The 16,127-nt window shown below is 48.8% G+C and overlaps 1 protein-coding gene across 5 annotated transcripts in view; it reads left to right on the plus strand.

Moving 5' to 3' along the window:
- LOC111922368 (TOG array regulator of axonemal microtubules protein 2-like) overlaps positions 1-16,127 on the plus strand; it is a 38,736-nt gene that overhangs the window by 12,641 nt on the left and 9,968 nt on the right. For 4 of the 5 annotated variants that reach the window (XM_086871591.1, XM_086871586.1, XM_086871570.1 and 1 more), the window contains exons 8-16: positions 165-446; positions 1,824-1,912; positions 2,409-2,565; positions 7,723-7,811; positions 8,354-8,504; positions 9,593-9,754; positions 11,891-12,023; positions 13,712-13,817; positions 14,880-15,115. In XM_086871591.1, coding sequence (XP_086727717.1) covers positions 165-446; positions 1,824-1,912; positions 2,409-2,565; positions 7,723-7,811; positions 8,354-8,504; positions 9,593-9,754; positions 11,891-12,023; positions 13,712-13,817; positions 14,880-15,115 — 1,405 coding nt within the window. The remainder of the gene's footprint in view (positions 1-164; positions 447-1,823; positions 1,913-2,408; positions 2,566-7,722; positions 7,812-8,353; positions 8,505-9,592; positions 9,755-11,890; positions 12,024-13,711; positions 13,818-14,879; positions 15,116-16,127) is intronic. The other variant, XM_086871578.1, reaches the window with a different exon arrangement.

A 16,127-nucleotide genomic window follows, 5' to 3' on the forward strand; every position in this document is an offset into this window, starting at 1 on the left:
TATTGTTTAGATAAATTAAACTGATGCTAGTTTCATGAAAAATAAAAGAAACAACCCATCTTTTTGGTTCCTGAAATACACTTTGAATTCCTCACCCATTAGATGGGTTGATTGTAAAGGTGTGAGTTCAGTTACGCACTTCTTCTCTTGTACCTGATCTACAGCTTCTTCTGAGTCTTCAACAAACACCCAGAGGAAGATGGGAAAGAGCTATTGGTGTAGGATAGGACCTGGGATGCCTCTGTTCCCAAGGAAACTGGCTGAGCTGTTTGGCATAGAGCCTTATGTGCAGAAGCCCGGCCTTGGGAATGGAGGTCTCGGCTCCCGGCCGGCTCAGGGGGCCTTGGCCCGGGAGCCCCGGCAGAGGCAGTGGAGCAGCGCTGCCCCCAGGGTCACTGCCAGGGAGGACAAGGTGAAGGCTGAGCAGGGCTCAACCACACACAGAGGTAAGGTGGGAGCTGGGCTGCTCTCTGGCAGGAGGAAGGGTCTTGTGCCAGCCTAGAGAGCCTGTGCACATCCCCAGGGAACAGTTCTGCCCTGCATGTGCCCCCTGCAATGAGCTGTGCTGCTGCCAGTGCCCCGTGCAGCTGTAGGGCTGCTCAGCTGTGGGGCAGGGACAGGAGCAGGAGGCTGCATGTGCAGCTGAGCCATGGCTGCAAAGCCCAGGGCTCTGGGCTCCCTGCTGTCCCAGGCCAGCCCAGAGGCCAGGCTGTTCCTGTGGTAGCTCTGTGCTAGTGGGGCAGGGTGTCCCCTGGCCTGCCTCAAGTGGCTGCAGGCAGGAACATGTTTCCCTGTGCAGCTATTTAGAAGTTTTCAAGAAATGTATGCCATGGAATTTGGAGCTTCAGATGCTTTAGGTTTGCACTGCATTATCTGTTACAATTTGTGTTTCCATTTTGCGGACCGAATGACTGCAGTGGTCTCAAGGACTGCAGTCCCTGGGGTCAGGAGTTTCCCTGCCAACTTCCCAGATTCTCTTACCTTCCAAGGCCTTCCCTTCCATCCAGAATTGCCTTTTTCCCCTCAAAGGCCTTACCTAACTCTCTATTATTAAGCTGACCATTCTGCAGGGGTAAAAAATCCTGATTTACGATATTGGTTACTTTCTACTTTGCCACCACTTGATTTTATCCTCTGTGAAGTTGTTGTATAGAATTCTTAGTTGCCTAAATTTTAACAGCCCTGTTGGAGAGTAATTCAGAATGAGTGACATTATTCTACTTTCATTAAGAAAATCAGCCTTTAGTCAGGCTGGCCCAAAAGTGGCCCAATCTCATACAGTTTTGAATCAAAACCCTTGGGGAAGACAAATTATTTAGTGTCAAGAACAGAGTTCATGTTTGGGTACCACTCCTGCATTCCTAAGCTTTTCTTTTAAATTTCCTCTAAAATACTCCAACTAAGAGAGGAGAGTGTTGATCTAAATGCCCACAGGTATTAGAACCTGGGACGTCTTTTAACAAACCAGAAAGAAGATGTTTACTAAAATCAGCATATGGGCAGATAAGAATCTCTGCCAAGAGAAATCTCCATCTCTGCCCTTCTCTATCAAACTCTGAGGCTCTCCAGCATCCAGGGGCTGAGGCCTTCATCATGCAGCAGGTTTCAGTCTGCTGGCCAAGAGAGTAATGTCGGGTCTGCTGCCAGCAGCACATCCACTGGGAGAGGGTCTAGGCATATGTACCTTGCTACTCTCCTACACAATCTCTGTGTCTCATGAGAGCTCTGCAGTCTGGAACCTGTTTTGCCTGTTGCTCATCAGGGTGTTTTTGAAGGTTTGAAGTCTGCCAGAGATTTACATGAACTTTTGCTTCCATTACCAGGCCTCCCACTGTACCAGGCCAAAGAGACGGATCATCCCACCAGTCCTGGTCTTACAAGAGACAAAGACCTGAGAGATGGCTTTGGAAAGGTAAGGGATAAAGACAGGGATGAGCAGACTTCCTTTGGGGTCCTTCAGGGTCCTTCAGAGCTGAGTCCCTCAGAGGCCAGGAAGTGAGAAACAGCTGCCATTCCTGGCCATGAGTGTTAAGCAAGAGCAATTACCCCTCCTTGCTGCACATGGTTTTTATTCTGCTGCCATGGCCTGTAGGAACTGAACTGCCTGCTCTCTGGTCATGTGAGCTCTTCACCTGTCTTGGAGCACTCGTATGACTTTGGTGCTTCAAGCAGGGCTTCCTGTCATAGGTTGCAGTTGGAGCAGTGTAAGGTTGTGGCCCTAAAGTCTTCTACCTCCTTGTGTGTAATTGCCAAGATGAGGTTGGGAGACATTCTTCTGAAACACTTGGAATGAATATGGAGCTGCATTAAAGACTGTGGCTCTCCATGGATCCTGTGCTCCTGATGAGATGTTGTGTCTGGTTTGGGTGTTTCTGCTTACATCTGTGATGTATTTCCTTTGCAACTAGATCCGTGCTGCGTTGTGCAAGTTGGCTCAGGAGAACTTAGAGTGGAAGGTTGAGGAGCTTTGTGATGAAGAGATGAAGAAAAGGACACAAAGGGAAGCATTCAAAGGAAAGCAGCTGCCTCCACTGGCAGGTGACCCCAGGGATGCAGCAGAAGGAAGTAAGTGGTGTCTACACTTGTGCTCCTTTTTGTGAGAACGTCTTCAGTACCTCTCACTTGTTCCTGTTGCTCTTTGTCCATGACTCCAAAGTCATCACCTTCATGCCATTTTGCAATTACGTCCAAAATCCCAGGGCGATTCTTTTTTCCAATAGAGACGCACTGTGTGATGAAAGCAGTCCACTGTGCTCCATGTGGCATTGGTGGCATGGTTGGTAGAGGGACCCTTTGCTTTGAATATCCACCCCAGCATTGGTAGTCGGGGTACCAGGAGGAATTGTACTTCTGTACCCATTACCACTCTGGCGGCTTGCACTCCTTCATAGGCTGCTAAAACTTGCAGTATAGTTGGCTTCAGACCTTCTGTAGCTTTGACTCCAAAATCCTAATACTTGGCCTCAGTCTCACCGGCACCTTTTGCCAAAGGTTCCGGGACAGACCATGGCTCCTGGCTGCAGAGCAGAACACGTTTTTCACATCTGGTCCTATCCTGACTGGGCCAAGGGCTACTGCATGAGTGATCTCCTGCTTGATCTGGGCAAAGGCTTGTCGCTGTTCAGGCCCCACTGAAAAGCGTTTTTCTTGCAGGTGACCAGGTAGAGAGGGCTCACAATCTGGCTGTTCTTGGAATATGCATACTCCAAAAGCCTATGGCACCTAAGAAAGCTTGTGTTTCCTTCTTGTTGGTTGGTGGAGACATTGCTGTGATCTTGTTGATGACACCAGTGAGAATCTGATGCTGTCCATTTTGCCACTTTAATCCCAGGAGCTGGCTCTCTCAAGTGGTCCCTTAACTTTGCTCTTCTTGATGGTGAAATTTGCTTTCAGGAGAATCAGGATGATTCTCTCTCTTTTCTCAAATACCTCTTCTTTCTCAAATTCCTCTGTGTTCCCCCACACAATAATGTCATCGATGTACTGCACATGTTCTGGAGCCTCACCTTTTTCTAGTGAAATCTGAATCAGTCCATGGCAGATGGTTGGGCTGTGCTTCCACCCCTGGGACAATTGGTTCCAGGCATGCTGCACTCCTCTCCACATGAAGGCAAACTGAGGCCAAAGGAATGGAGAAAATGCACTGGCAATATCAATAGTGGCATACCACTTCACTGCCTTGGACTCCAGCTTGTACTGGAGCTCCAACATATGTGGCACGTTGAGCAGCGCTCATTGGTGGAGTCACTTCATTCAAGGCACGATAGTCCATAGATTCAGTCAATCTCCATTATACTTCAGATTTGTGCACAGACCAGATGGGGCTGTTGAAGGGTGTGTGGGTTTTGCTGACCACCTCTTGGCTCTCCAAGTAATGGATCATCTTATGGATGGGAATCATAGCATCTTGAGTGTTCTGTACTGTTGGGGGTGTGTCGCTCTATTGGGAATGGCGAGAAGAACAACACAGACTCCCTTGTGAGTTGAACAGGAGAGTTCCTTCAAGGTTTATTACCTCAGATCTTCTTTTATAGACCAATATGGGAATGTACAGAAAAGTAAAACTCTTATTGGTTAGTAAACTAACACATCACCATCATTGGTCAGTGGGGTACACCACCCCTCGACCTTCTCTTGCAAGAAAACAAGAAACTGACAAGCAGCACCTGCAAGGCTGTCTTCTATCTCTGAGGATTGTTTTAATCCCTCTTTATGATTTCCCTGGCCACTTTCTCAGGCGAGACCGAGAAAGCTATGCGGCCTGCTATTCCACAGGCACTGTGCTCTCTGCCTTTGCTCATAGTTAGCATCCATAGAGGTGCACTGTTGAAGTGGCAATTGGTACTCGTTGCTCCTCCCCCTTCAGAAGTCCCACTGCAAATGGGTTCTCTGATAGTCCAGGCAAGGTGTTCAAATGCTTAACGCCCTCTGTCTCTACAGCTGCTATCCCAAATGCCCACCTGAGTCCCTTTGGGTCTTTGAAATACCCACTTGGGAGGTAGTCTATGCTCAAAATGCATGGGGCCTCTGGGCCAGTCACAATAGGTTGTTTCTTCCACTCACTTCCAGTCAGGCTCACATCAGCTTCCACCAAAGTCAAATCCTGTGATCCCCCTGTCATGCCAGCAATAGAAACAGATTCTTCCCCCATGTGTCTTGATGGAATTAATGTGCACTGTACACCAGTGTTGACCCAGCCCTCATATTTTTGTGGTTCAGAAGTGCCAGGCCAACGAATCCACACAGTCCATCAAACGCGGTTTTCCCTACCCTCTACCTGTCAGGAGGCAGGGCCTCTCTAAGCCTGGTTATCTTTCTTTCCCTGGGCATACATCTTAGAGGTTCCTTCAAGGGGATTGGACATGTCATCGTCATCATACCTGGCTACGGGCTACTGGAGCTGCTTCCTTTCTGATGGAACTTCCTCTCTGAGTCTTGCCTTCCTTTAATTCACACACTCGTTGTGCCAGAGCAGCAGTGGGTCTTCCATCCCTTCTCCTCATGCTTTCCCCACAATCATGCAGGAAGAACCACAGCTCACCTTGTGGTGTGTACCTTCTCTCACTGTCTGGGGGATGTCTGCATTTGGTACCAGAACCTCTGATCTGTACTGCAGAGATTTGGAATAGACCCTCTTAAATCTCCTCCCCAGGTTTCTTGTGATTCTCCTCTATCTTATTTTCTAATTTCTGCAGACATGTTATCACAGACATGAATCACAGCCGTGATTCTTGCATGTGTTGGGCCATGCATGGCATATGCATATGCTCGGAGCTTCTTTGCCATATCAAGCATGGTCTCCTCCCTTTCATCCCACTTCATGACTACTAAAGCAGAAGCGTATTCCTGTGGCCCAAGTCGTACAAGTTTTTGCCACATCGTGGCTGTACATGGTACCAAGTCTGGATTCTTAGGTTGTCCGAGAAGACAATCTCTGCCACTGCCATTTCTCTCAAGCGTTGAGTCCCTTGTTCTATGGTCTTCCACTGGATTTACTGCATATAGAGATCGTCTGCACACAGGTATCTTTGTCCCACACTTACCAAGATCTGTGCTCAGAGATTGTGAGGGTGGGCCCCCTCATTATTCCTTGGTTGATAACCAGATCATGTGACAGAGATCCCAAATGCCTTGCTTCAGTACCATCCAGAATTGTAGCCTTGCCTGCAGTATCCCAAAGATGGACTAACCAATTAATTATAGATTCATCAGGTCGTCGAGTGTAACCCTTTCTTAGGCAACAAAGGTCCCTCAGGGAAAAGGACTCAGTAGCAACTTCTGATTTTGTGTCAGTTGCTGGAGCTGGCTTTGAGGGTCCTTCCCCCAGATCTTTGTCCACTGGTCGATTGATTTTGTTTTTGTGCTGCTTTCCCACAGAAGTGACTGCCAGTGGCTTAGGCTGTCTGGTTTAGCTACTGGCTTAGGCTCACTGTCTGGTTTAGCAACAGCCTGAGTAACTGTGGTATTGGTGGCAGCCTGAGTGACTGGGGTAGCTGCTGATTTATCTCCCTGCTCCCCTGCCTCTCTCTGCTACCCCACAGTATCTAGCAGTGTGCGATAAGCATATGCCAGGACCCAGCTTATTGCAATGACCTTTTTCTCCTTAGAGTCATCATGGCACTTCTGTTTCAGCTATTTCCCCACCTCAGCTGGGTTCTATATTTGTCCACGTGAAAAGTTCCAGGCTATAGGGTTAGAAAATTCCTTCAGGGTTTAGCCCATATCCTCCCAATCTCCACTCCACTTAGAATTTTCCATGCCCAGGTCTACTCCTGGGTCAGGGATCCAGGAACTCAGGTCAGGTCTCATCAGCTCCTCTGGACATCTCAGCCCTCATTCTAGACAAGCTGCAAACCTTATAGAGGAAGCCTACCACATTAAATAGCAGGAAGGTGGTCTCTTTAACATTCAGGGGAAACTGAACATTCTCCAAAAGTGACGTAGCAGATTCAAAGAAGAAGGAAAGAAAAGGCTGAAAAGCCTCATCCCCTGTTCCTGCTCTAGCAAACTGGGCCCAACTACTAAAAAAACCCCAAAACGTGCTACTGGAACTAGGATGCAGAGTAGAACAAAGAAACCATAAACCATTCATATCTTGAACAAACCCCTTTGTAAACTCCCTATAAATCATTATTACCATGCCCAGCAAAATAGCAACCCAAATAAAAAATAGCAAATCCGTGCCCCTCTACTGTAAAAACTACGTGTTAGGAACAATACTGGAGCTATCTCTGAATAAGAAAATAAGCCTAGGGACCAGAAAGGTATTAAAACCTGAAAAAAGCTGAGGGACCAGAGACGTGTGAGGGCCTGCAGCCAGAGAGACATTATGAATTCAAGCAACATGGCTACTGACTGCTTTATCCCAATACAGAGTAAGTACAACCAAAATGCAATTAGTACAGTTTTTTTCCACTTTCTTGAGCCGCACACTGAGCGCCAAAAAATGTATTTGTCCTGGTTTAGGGCAAATTTGGGAGGAAACTCCAAAAGGGATCCCTCTAGAGAGCAGATTCAAGCCCCTCCCCCTACTGGTTTGGGAAAAACTTTCCTTGGAGATAAGTGGAGCAAACCTGTTTATTTAACAAGCAAAGTATTTGCAAGGATAAAAAATGAATAATAATAAGCAATAAAGCCTCTTGCAGTTCTGAAGAGATGGCAAATTCAGAAAGTCCTTTCCATGGGGTGTCGCTTGGCTCACTCAGTCTCTTATCAGTCCCTCCTGCATTGGAAAATGCTATGTCCCGGGCCCTGGTGGGACACAGGGGTGAGCTCCCGGTGTTTTCTGGGTTTCCAGTCCAGAGCAGGTTTGAACAGTTCCAAGAAAAAGAAAAAAACACAGTCCAGGGAATTTCTCTGCCTCAGCTACCTAAAAAAACCCTAACTAAAAAGCAAAGGAGAGTTCTCTCCCGCTGTCTGTCCATGCTGCAGACAATACAGTCTGTGAGAAGGAAAAATGCCGGAGAGCAAGTGCAGTTTCTGAAAACAAACTGCGCACTTCTTCTTCCCCTCTTTGCTCTCAGAACCAGTCTCAAAGGTAAAAAAAATAATATCCAGCATAAACAGAACAGATGACTGGGGATAAAAGCATCATAAAGTCACCCCAGGACAGTCTTATGAGAACTCTGTAGTCTGGAACCTGTCTTGCCTGTTGCCCACATGGTGTTTTTGGGACCTCGAAGTCTGCCAGAGATTTACACAAACCTATCCTTCCATTCCCAGGCCTCCCACAGAGCCAGGCCAGGAAGACGGATCATCCCACCAGTCCTGGTCTTACAAGAGACAAAGACCTGAGAGATGGCTTTGGAAAGGTAAGGGATAAAGACAGGGATGAGCAGACTTCCTTCAGGGTCCTTCAGAGCTGAGTCCTTCAGAGTCCTTCAGAGTCCCTCAGAGTCCCTCAGAGATGAGCTCTTCAGAAGCCAGGAAGTGAGAAACAGCTGCCATTCCTGGCCATGAGTGTTAAGCAAGAGCAATTACCCCTCCTTGCTGCGTATTTATTGCACATGGTTTTTATTCTGCTGCCATGGCCTGTAGGAACTGAACTGCCTGCTCTCTGGTCATGTGAGCTCTTCACCTGTCTTGGAGCACTCGTATGACTTTGGTGCTTCAAGCAGGGCTTCCTGTCATAGGTTGCAGTTGGGGCAGTGTAAGGTTGTGGCCCTAAAGTCTTCCACCTCCTTGTGTGTAATTGCCAAGATGAGGGTAGAAGACATTCTTCTGAAACACTTGGAATGAATATGGAGCTGCATTAAAGACTGTGGTACTCTATGGACCCTGTGCTCCTGATGAGATGTTGTGTCCAGTTTGGGTGTTTCTGCTTACATCTGTGATGTATTTCCTTTGCAACTAGGTCCGTCCTGCATTGTGCAAGTTGCCTCAGGAGAACTCAGAGCAGAAGGATGCGGAGGTTTTTGAGGAAGAGATGAAGAAAAGGACACAAAGGAAAACATCCTTGCAGCTACCTCCACTGGTAGTTGACCCCGGGGATGCAGAAGAAGGAAGTATGTGTCTACACTTGTGGTCATTTTTGATCATTTGCTTGCCCTTTGCTCAGTGCTGCAATCAGACTGGGGGGCTGTGCTGCTTGCATCTAAGTGGAAGACTGAAGAGGAGTTAGTTCTGTTCCCCAAAGAAATATACAGAGGCCCATGGCCGCACTAAGTCAATAAGAGAATATCAGCTTCCCACCTTTACCTCTTAAGTTTTTCAGAGTAGAAAATTTTTTCTTGTAAAGTTTACTGGAGCTTCAGACTCTCTCCTGGAGAGCAGCCTGCAGGGAAGGGGAGTCCAGAAGAATGCTTCTCAGCCATGGTGGAACTGAGAAGAAACAAAATTCAACTCCTTCTAATGAAAACACCAGAGATCCTTCTCCTGCCACAGCCTGCTGAGGAGCTGGCACTGTAGAGCTGTGCTGAAGCCCTGAGCCAGTGCTTCTGTTGTAGCCCCAGGAGCAAGCAGCGTTCCTGACTGAATCCTGGCTGAGGGGCTCTGACTGCAGTTCTGTGTCTGCTGCCCCCAGGATGGCAGCAGGGACCTTAGGAGGCAGCACTCAGCCCGAGGGCATCACTCAAGGCTATCTGCACTTTCATTTGGTAAGTTCCCCAGCCAGAAACAGGAAAACAAAAGCAAAGCAATACTGGGTTTTCCTTCTTTCTTAGGGGAAGCATCACTGCAATTTGGTTTTAAACTAGAAGAGGGTAGATTCAGATTAGATTCTAGGGGGAATGTTTTTATAATGAAGGGGATGAAGCACTGGAAGGGTTGGCTCACAGAAGCTGCTGTTGTTGATCCATTCTTGAAGGTGTTCAAAGCCAATTTACATGGGGCTCTGAGGAATCTCATCTAGATGAAGATGTCCCTGCTCACAGGGGTTGGACTAGATGGTGTTTACAGGTGCCTTCCAAGCCAAACTCTTCTAGGATTCTGTGATACTGTGATCACAGTCCCATGTTAGCATGCCACTGTTATACTTGAAGTTCTTTGGGATAACAAAGAGCTGTTACCCAAGTCCAGCAAGTTTTCTGGCCCTTTCCATCGTCACCCTGTGCAGCAGCCTCCACTTACAAGCTCCTCTTTGGTCTCCCCACAGGCTTTAGCCTACCGCCTGTCGATGGCACAGCTTCCAGTGTGCAGAGAAAACACCCTGGTAGTGCCTTGAAGAAGAAGGTCTTGAGGAAGCAGGACAATGTGCCCTCACTGCCCAATATGCCCATCATCCATGGGGATGGCAGCTTCCCACGCAACTCCTCAGGTAAGCCTGCTCTGAGGCAGCTTTTTCCCACACGGGTTTTTCCTTGCCCAAGGGGCACAAACTGCCACCTGCCTCACCCAGCACAGCTGGGATCTTGGGTCCATAGCCTGTCCTGAGAATGAACAGCAAGTGTACTTCTGAGTTAGTCCAGCTCTGCAGTAGTGGAGCAGTTGGTTCTTAGAGTTCCATTGGAAAGTTGAGCTGAATAAAGTAGTGGTAAAGGCCTAAGCTCTGGCTTTTGCCCCTCCTGATAATCCAAACCACAGCACTGGTGCAAGAGGCAGCTGTAACTGCAGGGATGAGCTGTGGGGCAGTGTGCCAGGGTGTGCTCACTGGGCACCTACGAGTACCACCACGATCAGTTGTCCACTCACCATCTCATCCCTCTGCCTGTGCTGCTGTCCGGCTCTGCAGACAGCTTTCCTGCTATCCCAGCAAGGGCTGTCTCTGTGTGGCAGTCAGCAGCTTGGTGCAGTCGTGCTGCTGCTCCCAGAAGTGCCCAGTGTCTCCTCACTGCTGCCATCCCACAGCCTGCAATGCCAAGAGGGAACAAGCAGTGCCTCCTGTGTCACCCCAGCCAAATACAGTGGCCGTATGTAGCAGGTGACAGCCAGGAGGGGCTGCCTGGTGCTCCCAGGCTGTTTGCTGCCTGCAGTAAATACCCAGCAGATAGTCCCTAGTGGCTCTTGTCTCTCCCTTGTGGGTAGAGTGCCTGTGCTAGCATTGCAAGTAGGGTGAGATAAGAAGAAAGGAGCTAGGAATGATACTTGGAATGCTCCTTTCTAGAGGTGCTACTTCCATGTTGAGAATTGACCAGAAGTAGCCTGACGTGGCTCTCCATTCATAGTGAACCTAGATGTGTATGTCCACACACTTCTGCAGTGACATCACTGATGTCAGTGTCTGGGGTACATCAGTGACATCCACATTAGCCCCTGTCTGAATATTTTTGATGTTATGGTATACTTTGTGAGAACAGGCAAGGTAGCACAGAAACCCTGCAGAGTCTAGAGAAGTTCATCTAGATTCTGTTCAGTGTTGATACTCCATCATTTTAGAGAGCTAAGATGTTTTCATCCACACATTAGTAAATGAGCTATTGAGTGCATGACATGAAATTTTGGATGCACAGTGCTTTGGATGACAATTGGGTTTCATAAGAAATGCATTTATCATCTGATTTTTCTCATAGCTTGTACATTTTTTTCTGTACCAAAATATTCAATTAAGGCAAAGCCTGGACACCTGATTATCAAGAGCATGTGTCTGGCAACAATTTGCTGCTGTATTTGCATATTTTTATCCTCAGTTTGCATTTGGAAGGCTTTTATATCAACTGTCTAGACTGGAAATGGCATTTTTCCTCAAGTGAAGGCTTAGGCACTGCTGAGTTCACAAACACATCCATTTGATGACAAAGAAATTTCACTTCAGCATCTTTGAAATACAGCCAGTGTGTCCCTCTGAAAGGGCAAAGACTCATGATGCTTGGAAAGAACAAAATCCATAAAGTACTCCCTGGGCAACAGTAGGCTACAATGTATGTGCAGTCAGCTGCCTGCTGTCTAGAAGATTTGAAGGCAATGGGAAGAGAGGCGCTGTCAGGAGTGAAGGGTCAGGTATCGCTGCTCCCTGGTAGCTGCTCCGTGGGGATTCAGCCGGGCCCAGCAGGGCTGGGTTGTTCAGGCTGGGCTTGGTGCTGTGGCGAGGCAGCTGCAGGTCTTTCCTCAGGGAGTTGCAGAGTGCCTCTGTCGTCGGGGCTGGGGGAAATCAGGGCGCTGAGACAAGAGAGGCAGCTGAGGGGTTCCCTCCTGGGCTAGCAAGTCCTGCTGGTGGGCGCTGTCTGGCAGGCAGTGGGAGCTCTGCGGCCTCAGGAAGCTGCCGCTGCCTGTGGTAGCTGTGGCACTTGGCAGCTGGCGCTGTGTGGGCAGCTGTCAGCTTTAGCCTGGAGCTGGGCCCAGCTGGGGGGGCTGGGAGAAAGCAAGCAGCCCAAGGAGCCAGGCAGCAGGGAAGTGTCTGTCCCAGTGCCACTTTGTCCCACACGGAAGCCTGGCTGGGAGATGGGGCTGCAGGCCGCTCCATGGCGGGGTGCCTTGCCCGGGGCTGCAGCGCTCATGGCTGACCCTCTCCTCACAGTGACCTCGCAGACGGCCTCTGGTGCCAAGCGTCGAGAGGAGCCGCTGCGTGGGAACTGGCAGAAGGACACAGCCTCTTGTGACCCACAGCAGGCCTTGCTCAAGGCACTGTCCTTGCTGGGCAGCGATGACTGGTAAGAAAGGCCCCGTTCACTCTGTCTCCCTCTTAGCGTTAAGGTAGCTCAGAAGTGGATCTTGCTAGTGCCTCTGAGCCCCGACAGCCCAGAGGGCCAAGGGGCACCAGTGAAACCACTGCAGAGCCGTGAGAGGATAAAGATTTGACAGCAGCCTTTTCTTGGCCTTGGTCTGCAGCAGTGCTCCAGCTGCAGCAGGTCCCTGCTGTTTGCTCGCTTTGCCTGCTGCTCCATGGAGCTGCAGAGGAAATCTTGAGGGAAGAGAGAAAGCTGTGGGACAAGATGATTTGCTGGCTGAAGGCAGAAGCAGGATGGCAGCACTTTTGAGTGTAGAGATTTGGGTGCCTTGGAGCACTGGTCCAGTGGGACTGAGTAAGATTTCTTCTCTCTGGCCCCACTGCTGACAGCAATGGCAGCTGACAGGGTCTCCCTGGGACCTCCTGCTGTGAATGCCAGAAGCAGCTCCAGGGAGTTCCTCTTCCTGAGAAATGACCTGACTTGTGCTTTCAAGTCCCTCAGCCTGTCATTACTCCTGAAGGTCTCATGGCAGAAGAGAAGGAAAAAGAAATATAATCCTCTAGGAATCTTTTGGAATTCAACTTTTTCCTTCGCACTGCATCATATGGGCCTGAAATAATTGGTTAAAACTCACATCGTGTCCCAAAATTTGACACAGACAGAAGGAGGCCCAGAGGTGCTAACCTGGATGTTGGGTGGTATTGGTTGTCTTTTTGATGTCTGGGTTAGCACCCACTCACTGGTGGATGCTTCATTCACACGGAGATAAGGACTCCACTCACACTGGGATAAACATGAAAAATCTGCCACAATGCATCTCCTTGTGCAGTCACCTTTGCTTTGCCCTTTCTCTTCTGCTTTCTCTTCCCCATTTCTCCTTGGTGCCCTGTGAGGTGCAGAGAGCCTCTGGAGGTGTGGGGGAGTCTGGGTGACATCAGGGGTTCCTGTGGGATCGATCACCAGCCCTGTGCTGCAGCCCTGATGCCTCACAAACCTGCCTGTAGCTGAGGGCCTGCACAAAGCAGGTGCTGGGAGATGGAGTTGTTTGCACCTTTTAAATAACATATTGCTCTTGTGGGGGCTGTTTTAAGTAGTGGGTTTTGCCAGAGTTTCAACTGTTCTTGCCCAGGTGTGGAATCTTCTGGGACATCCTGCTGCTTTTTTGGGCAAGGAGGAAAAGAAGTGGAGTGGGTAAGAGACAGGCCTGGATTGCAGAGTGGAAAGTCAGCTCCAGAGTGCCAGTGCAGTCTCCTACTGGTGAACTGCCTGCTGGGGCTGGTAAAGAAGGAGAAAGTCCCAGTAACAGCCCCATGGGACTGTGTCTCAGGGGCAGGAACAGGGAGGTGACAGGAAACAGCTGCGTGGTCCGGTCTCACAGCTTCTACGAAGCAGTGAAACACGGATTTCATGGGCCAGAGGTTTCAGAAAGGCTGTCTTGTAAAATGGCCACAAATGAAGACTCTGAAACCCCTCTCTTTGCCTCTTGGATTTGTGTGTGCTTTTGACAGCCACAGCATCCTGTGGCCACGAGTTCCACAATTTCCTGAAGTGCTCCTTGAAAAGCACCTCCCGCTGAGGTCCCACTGAGCTGCCAGCCTGGTCATTTCAGAGGGTGCTGCCTAGTTCTTGGGTGGAGAGAAAAACCAATCTTTTTGGGACTTGCCTTTCAGGGAGCTGAAGGAGAAGGCGCTCTCCAGCATCGGACAGCTGGCTGGGTCCCATTCAGAAGTCTTGCTTTGTAGACTTCGTGAAGTTTGCCTGGCAGTTACCAGCGAGGTGAGAACATTCTTCTGAATTGTTCCCTCTACTTCATACATGGTGTGTAGAGCAGATATATGCATGTTCATGTCCATGTGTGCTCAGGGATTGCCTTCATTTCTGTTTCTAGACCTTGTATTTCTAATGTCTCTCAGCTAGGATCAGTGTGTGCATGTAGCTGTATTTCCTGGTAGGTTGGCTGTCTGACACTCATCTTTGAGTGAGGTGTCATTGTAACGCAAGGTGCAAATGCACAAACTGAGACATTAATTATGTTATTTACCAGGATCCTAACCTCTGCTAGAGCTTTAATTCGAGACTGGAAATTTCTGTAGACTTGAGCCTGTGTTTTCTGTTTCTGGTCAGAGTCCTTCGATTGATGGTGTTGCTTTTTTGGACTAGAGCACATGTCTCCTTTGTTGTTATGACTTGGGCCTTTATGGTTTGCAAGAAGCCCTTCCTTTAATTTGTTTGTTTTTCAAGTAGAAGGGCCTAAAATCAAAGTAGTGCACATTTTGGAAGTCTTAAGTGAAATATTTTTTTTCTAGGCCTGCTGTCAGCAGGTCTGAGGCCAGAAACTGGTGCCAGAGTAAATGCTTTTCTGTGCTTGTGCTCTCCTGCTCTTATTGTGCTTTTATCTTCCCCCGGACAGAGTGGGATGTGTGTTGCTGTACTGGGGATGGCAATAAGCACGACAGACTCTTGTGCGTTGAACAGGAGAGCAAAGTTTCTTATTCTTGATTTTCTTTTATAGACATGTTAGAGAAAGCCTGGGAAGTAAAACTCTCATTGGTCATTAAAGCAACACATCTACCTTCATTGGTTAAGTGTAACATCAGCCTCTGACTGTTTTCCTAAACACTGCCTATAAAGATTGTTGTCCTTTACCAAGGACTGTTTGGATTCTTATGCTTTCTCAGGCCAGAATGAGAAGACTGTGACTTGGTTTCACACAGGCTCTGTTCCCTTCTTTTAGCATTTAGCATCCACAGGACGTGTTGTCATTTCCAGGGACTGTTGTCTAAGGCCACAGGTTTTCTTTTCAAGGTGATTCTTATGTTTCTCTCATCACTTCCCCAGGTGACCAACCTTCGCTCCAAGGTGTCCTACTCTGCAATCGTCACTCTTGGAGAGCTCTTTGCAGCCTTGAAGAAGGACATGGACTCCATGGTGGATGAGGTTGCTCGGGTCCTTCTCCAGATGGTTTGGAATTCCCCAGAGTTTCTGGAGAAAGCAGCCAATCAGACCCTGGGGATCATGGTGGAGAACGTGACTCCTGCACGAGCACTGGCTGCTCTCATGGACAGGGGAGCCAAGTAGGTTCTTCTTCTTCTAGTGATCTTCTTCACCTTCTAGTGTGTGCGTGGGGGAAGGGATGAGAGACAGAATGGGAATGGTGGGAGGGAAGGCTCCTGCATCCTGCATCTTCTGTGAAGTCAGGGACTTCATTCCCCCATCAACCTCACTTCTTTCCTCTTGTCACCTGTTTCTGCCCTCCTGCAGCCTATAAGTTCACAGAATCACAGAGCTGTAGAATATGGGGAGTTGGAAGGGGCCCATCAGGAGCATCGAGGTCAGCTCCCGGCCTTGCACAGAACACCCCAAGGATCACACCAAGTGCCTGAGATTGTTGTTAAAATGCTTCTTCAACTCTGTCAGGCTTGGTGCTGTGACCACTGCCCTGGGGAGCCTGTTCCAGTGCTCAACCACCCTCTGGGTGAAAACCCTTTTCCTCATATCCAACCTAAACCTCCTCTGACTCAGCTTCCTGCTGCTTCCTGGAATTCTCCCAGCCTGTCAGAGCTTCCCAGAACTGGTGAATGCTGGGGAAGTGAAAGTGCCTGCAAAGGCTAAGGATAGAGCCTTGTGCTTTTGTGGGAAGAGGGACAATTGAAGTTGTAGCTGTGAGCGCTCTTTGATATTTCACAGCGCTAAGCACAGAGGCCCTGGGACAAACCATGCCTCCTCATTATGCCATTAGCTTGAGAAAGAAGGAGGGGACTTGCTGGGGCATGGAGCACATGGGAGAGAATGTGCTGGGTGGGGCACAGACAGCACAGCAGGTGCAGCTCCTGCCAAAAGGATTCTTGTAGGACTGTCCTGGCCTTAGAGCTTTACTTTCTGTTCAAACTGATGTTTCATGTTAGCTTTGAGATGATGAATCACTTTATAGGCACCTTCACAGGCTGACTGCCATGGGACAGCTGAAGCAAATGCTGCCTTAAGTGTTGGTGCTGGGCCTGATAGTTCCCAAGAGACAGTCTCTAGAACAGGACAACCTGGCTAAACTGCCTGCCACCCCTCCCTCAGCTTTGGAATAGGGTAAAA

This window comes from Cyanistes caeruleus, chromosome 2, assembly GCF_971803275.1.
Source record: "Cyanistes caeruleus chromosome 2, bCyaCae1.hap1.1, whole genome shotgun sequence".
Classification (NCBI taxonomy): Eukaryota; Metazoa; Chordata; class Aves; order Passeriformes; family Paridae; genus Cyanistes; species Cyanistes caeruleus.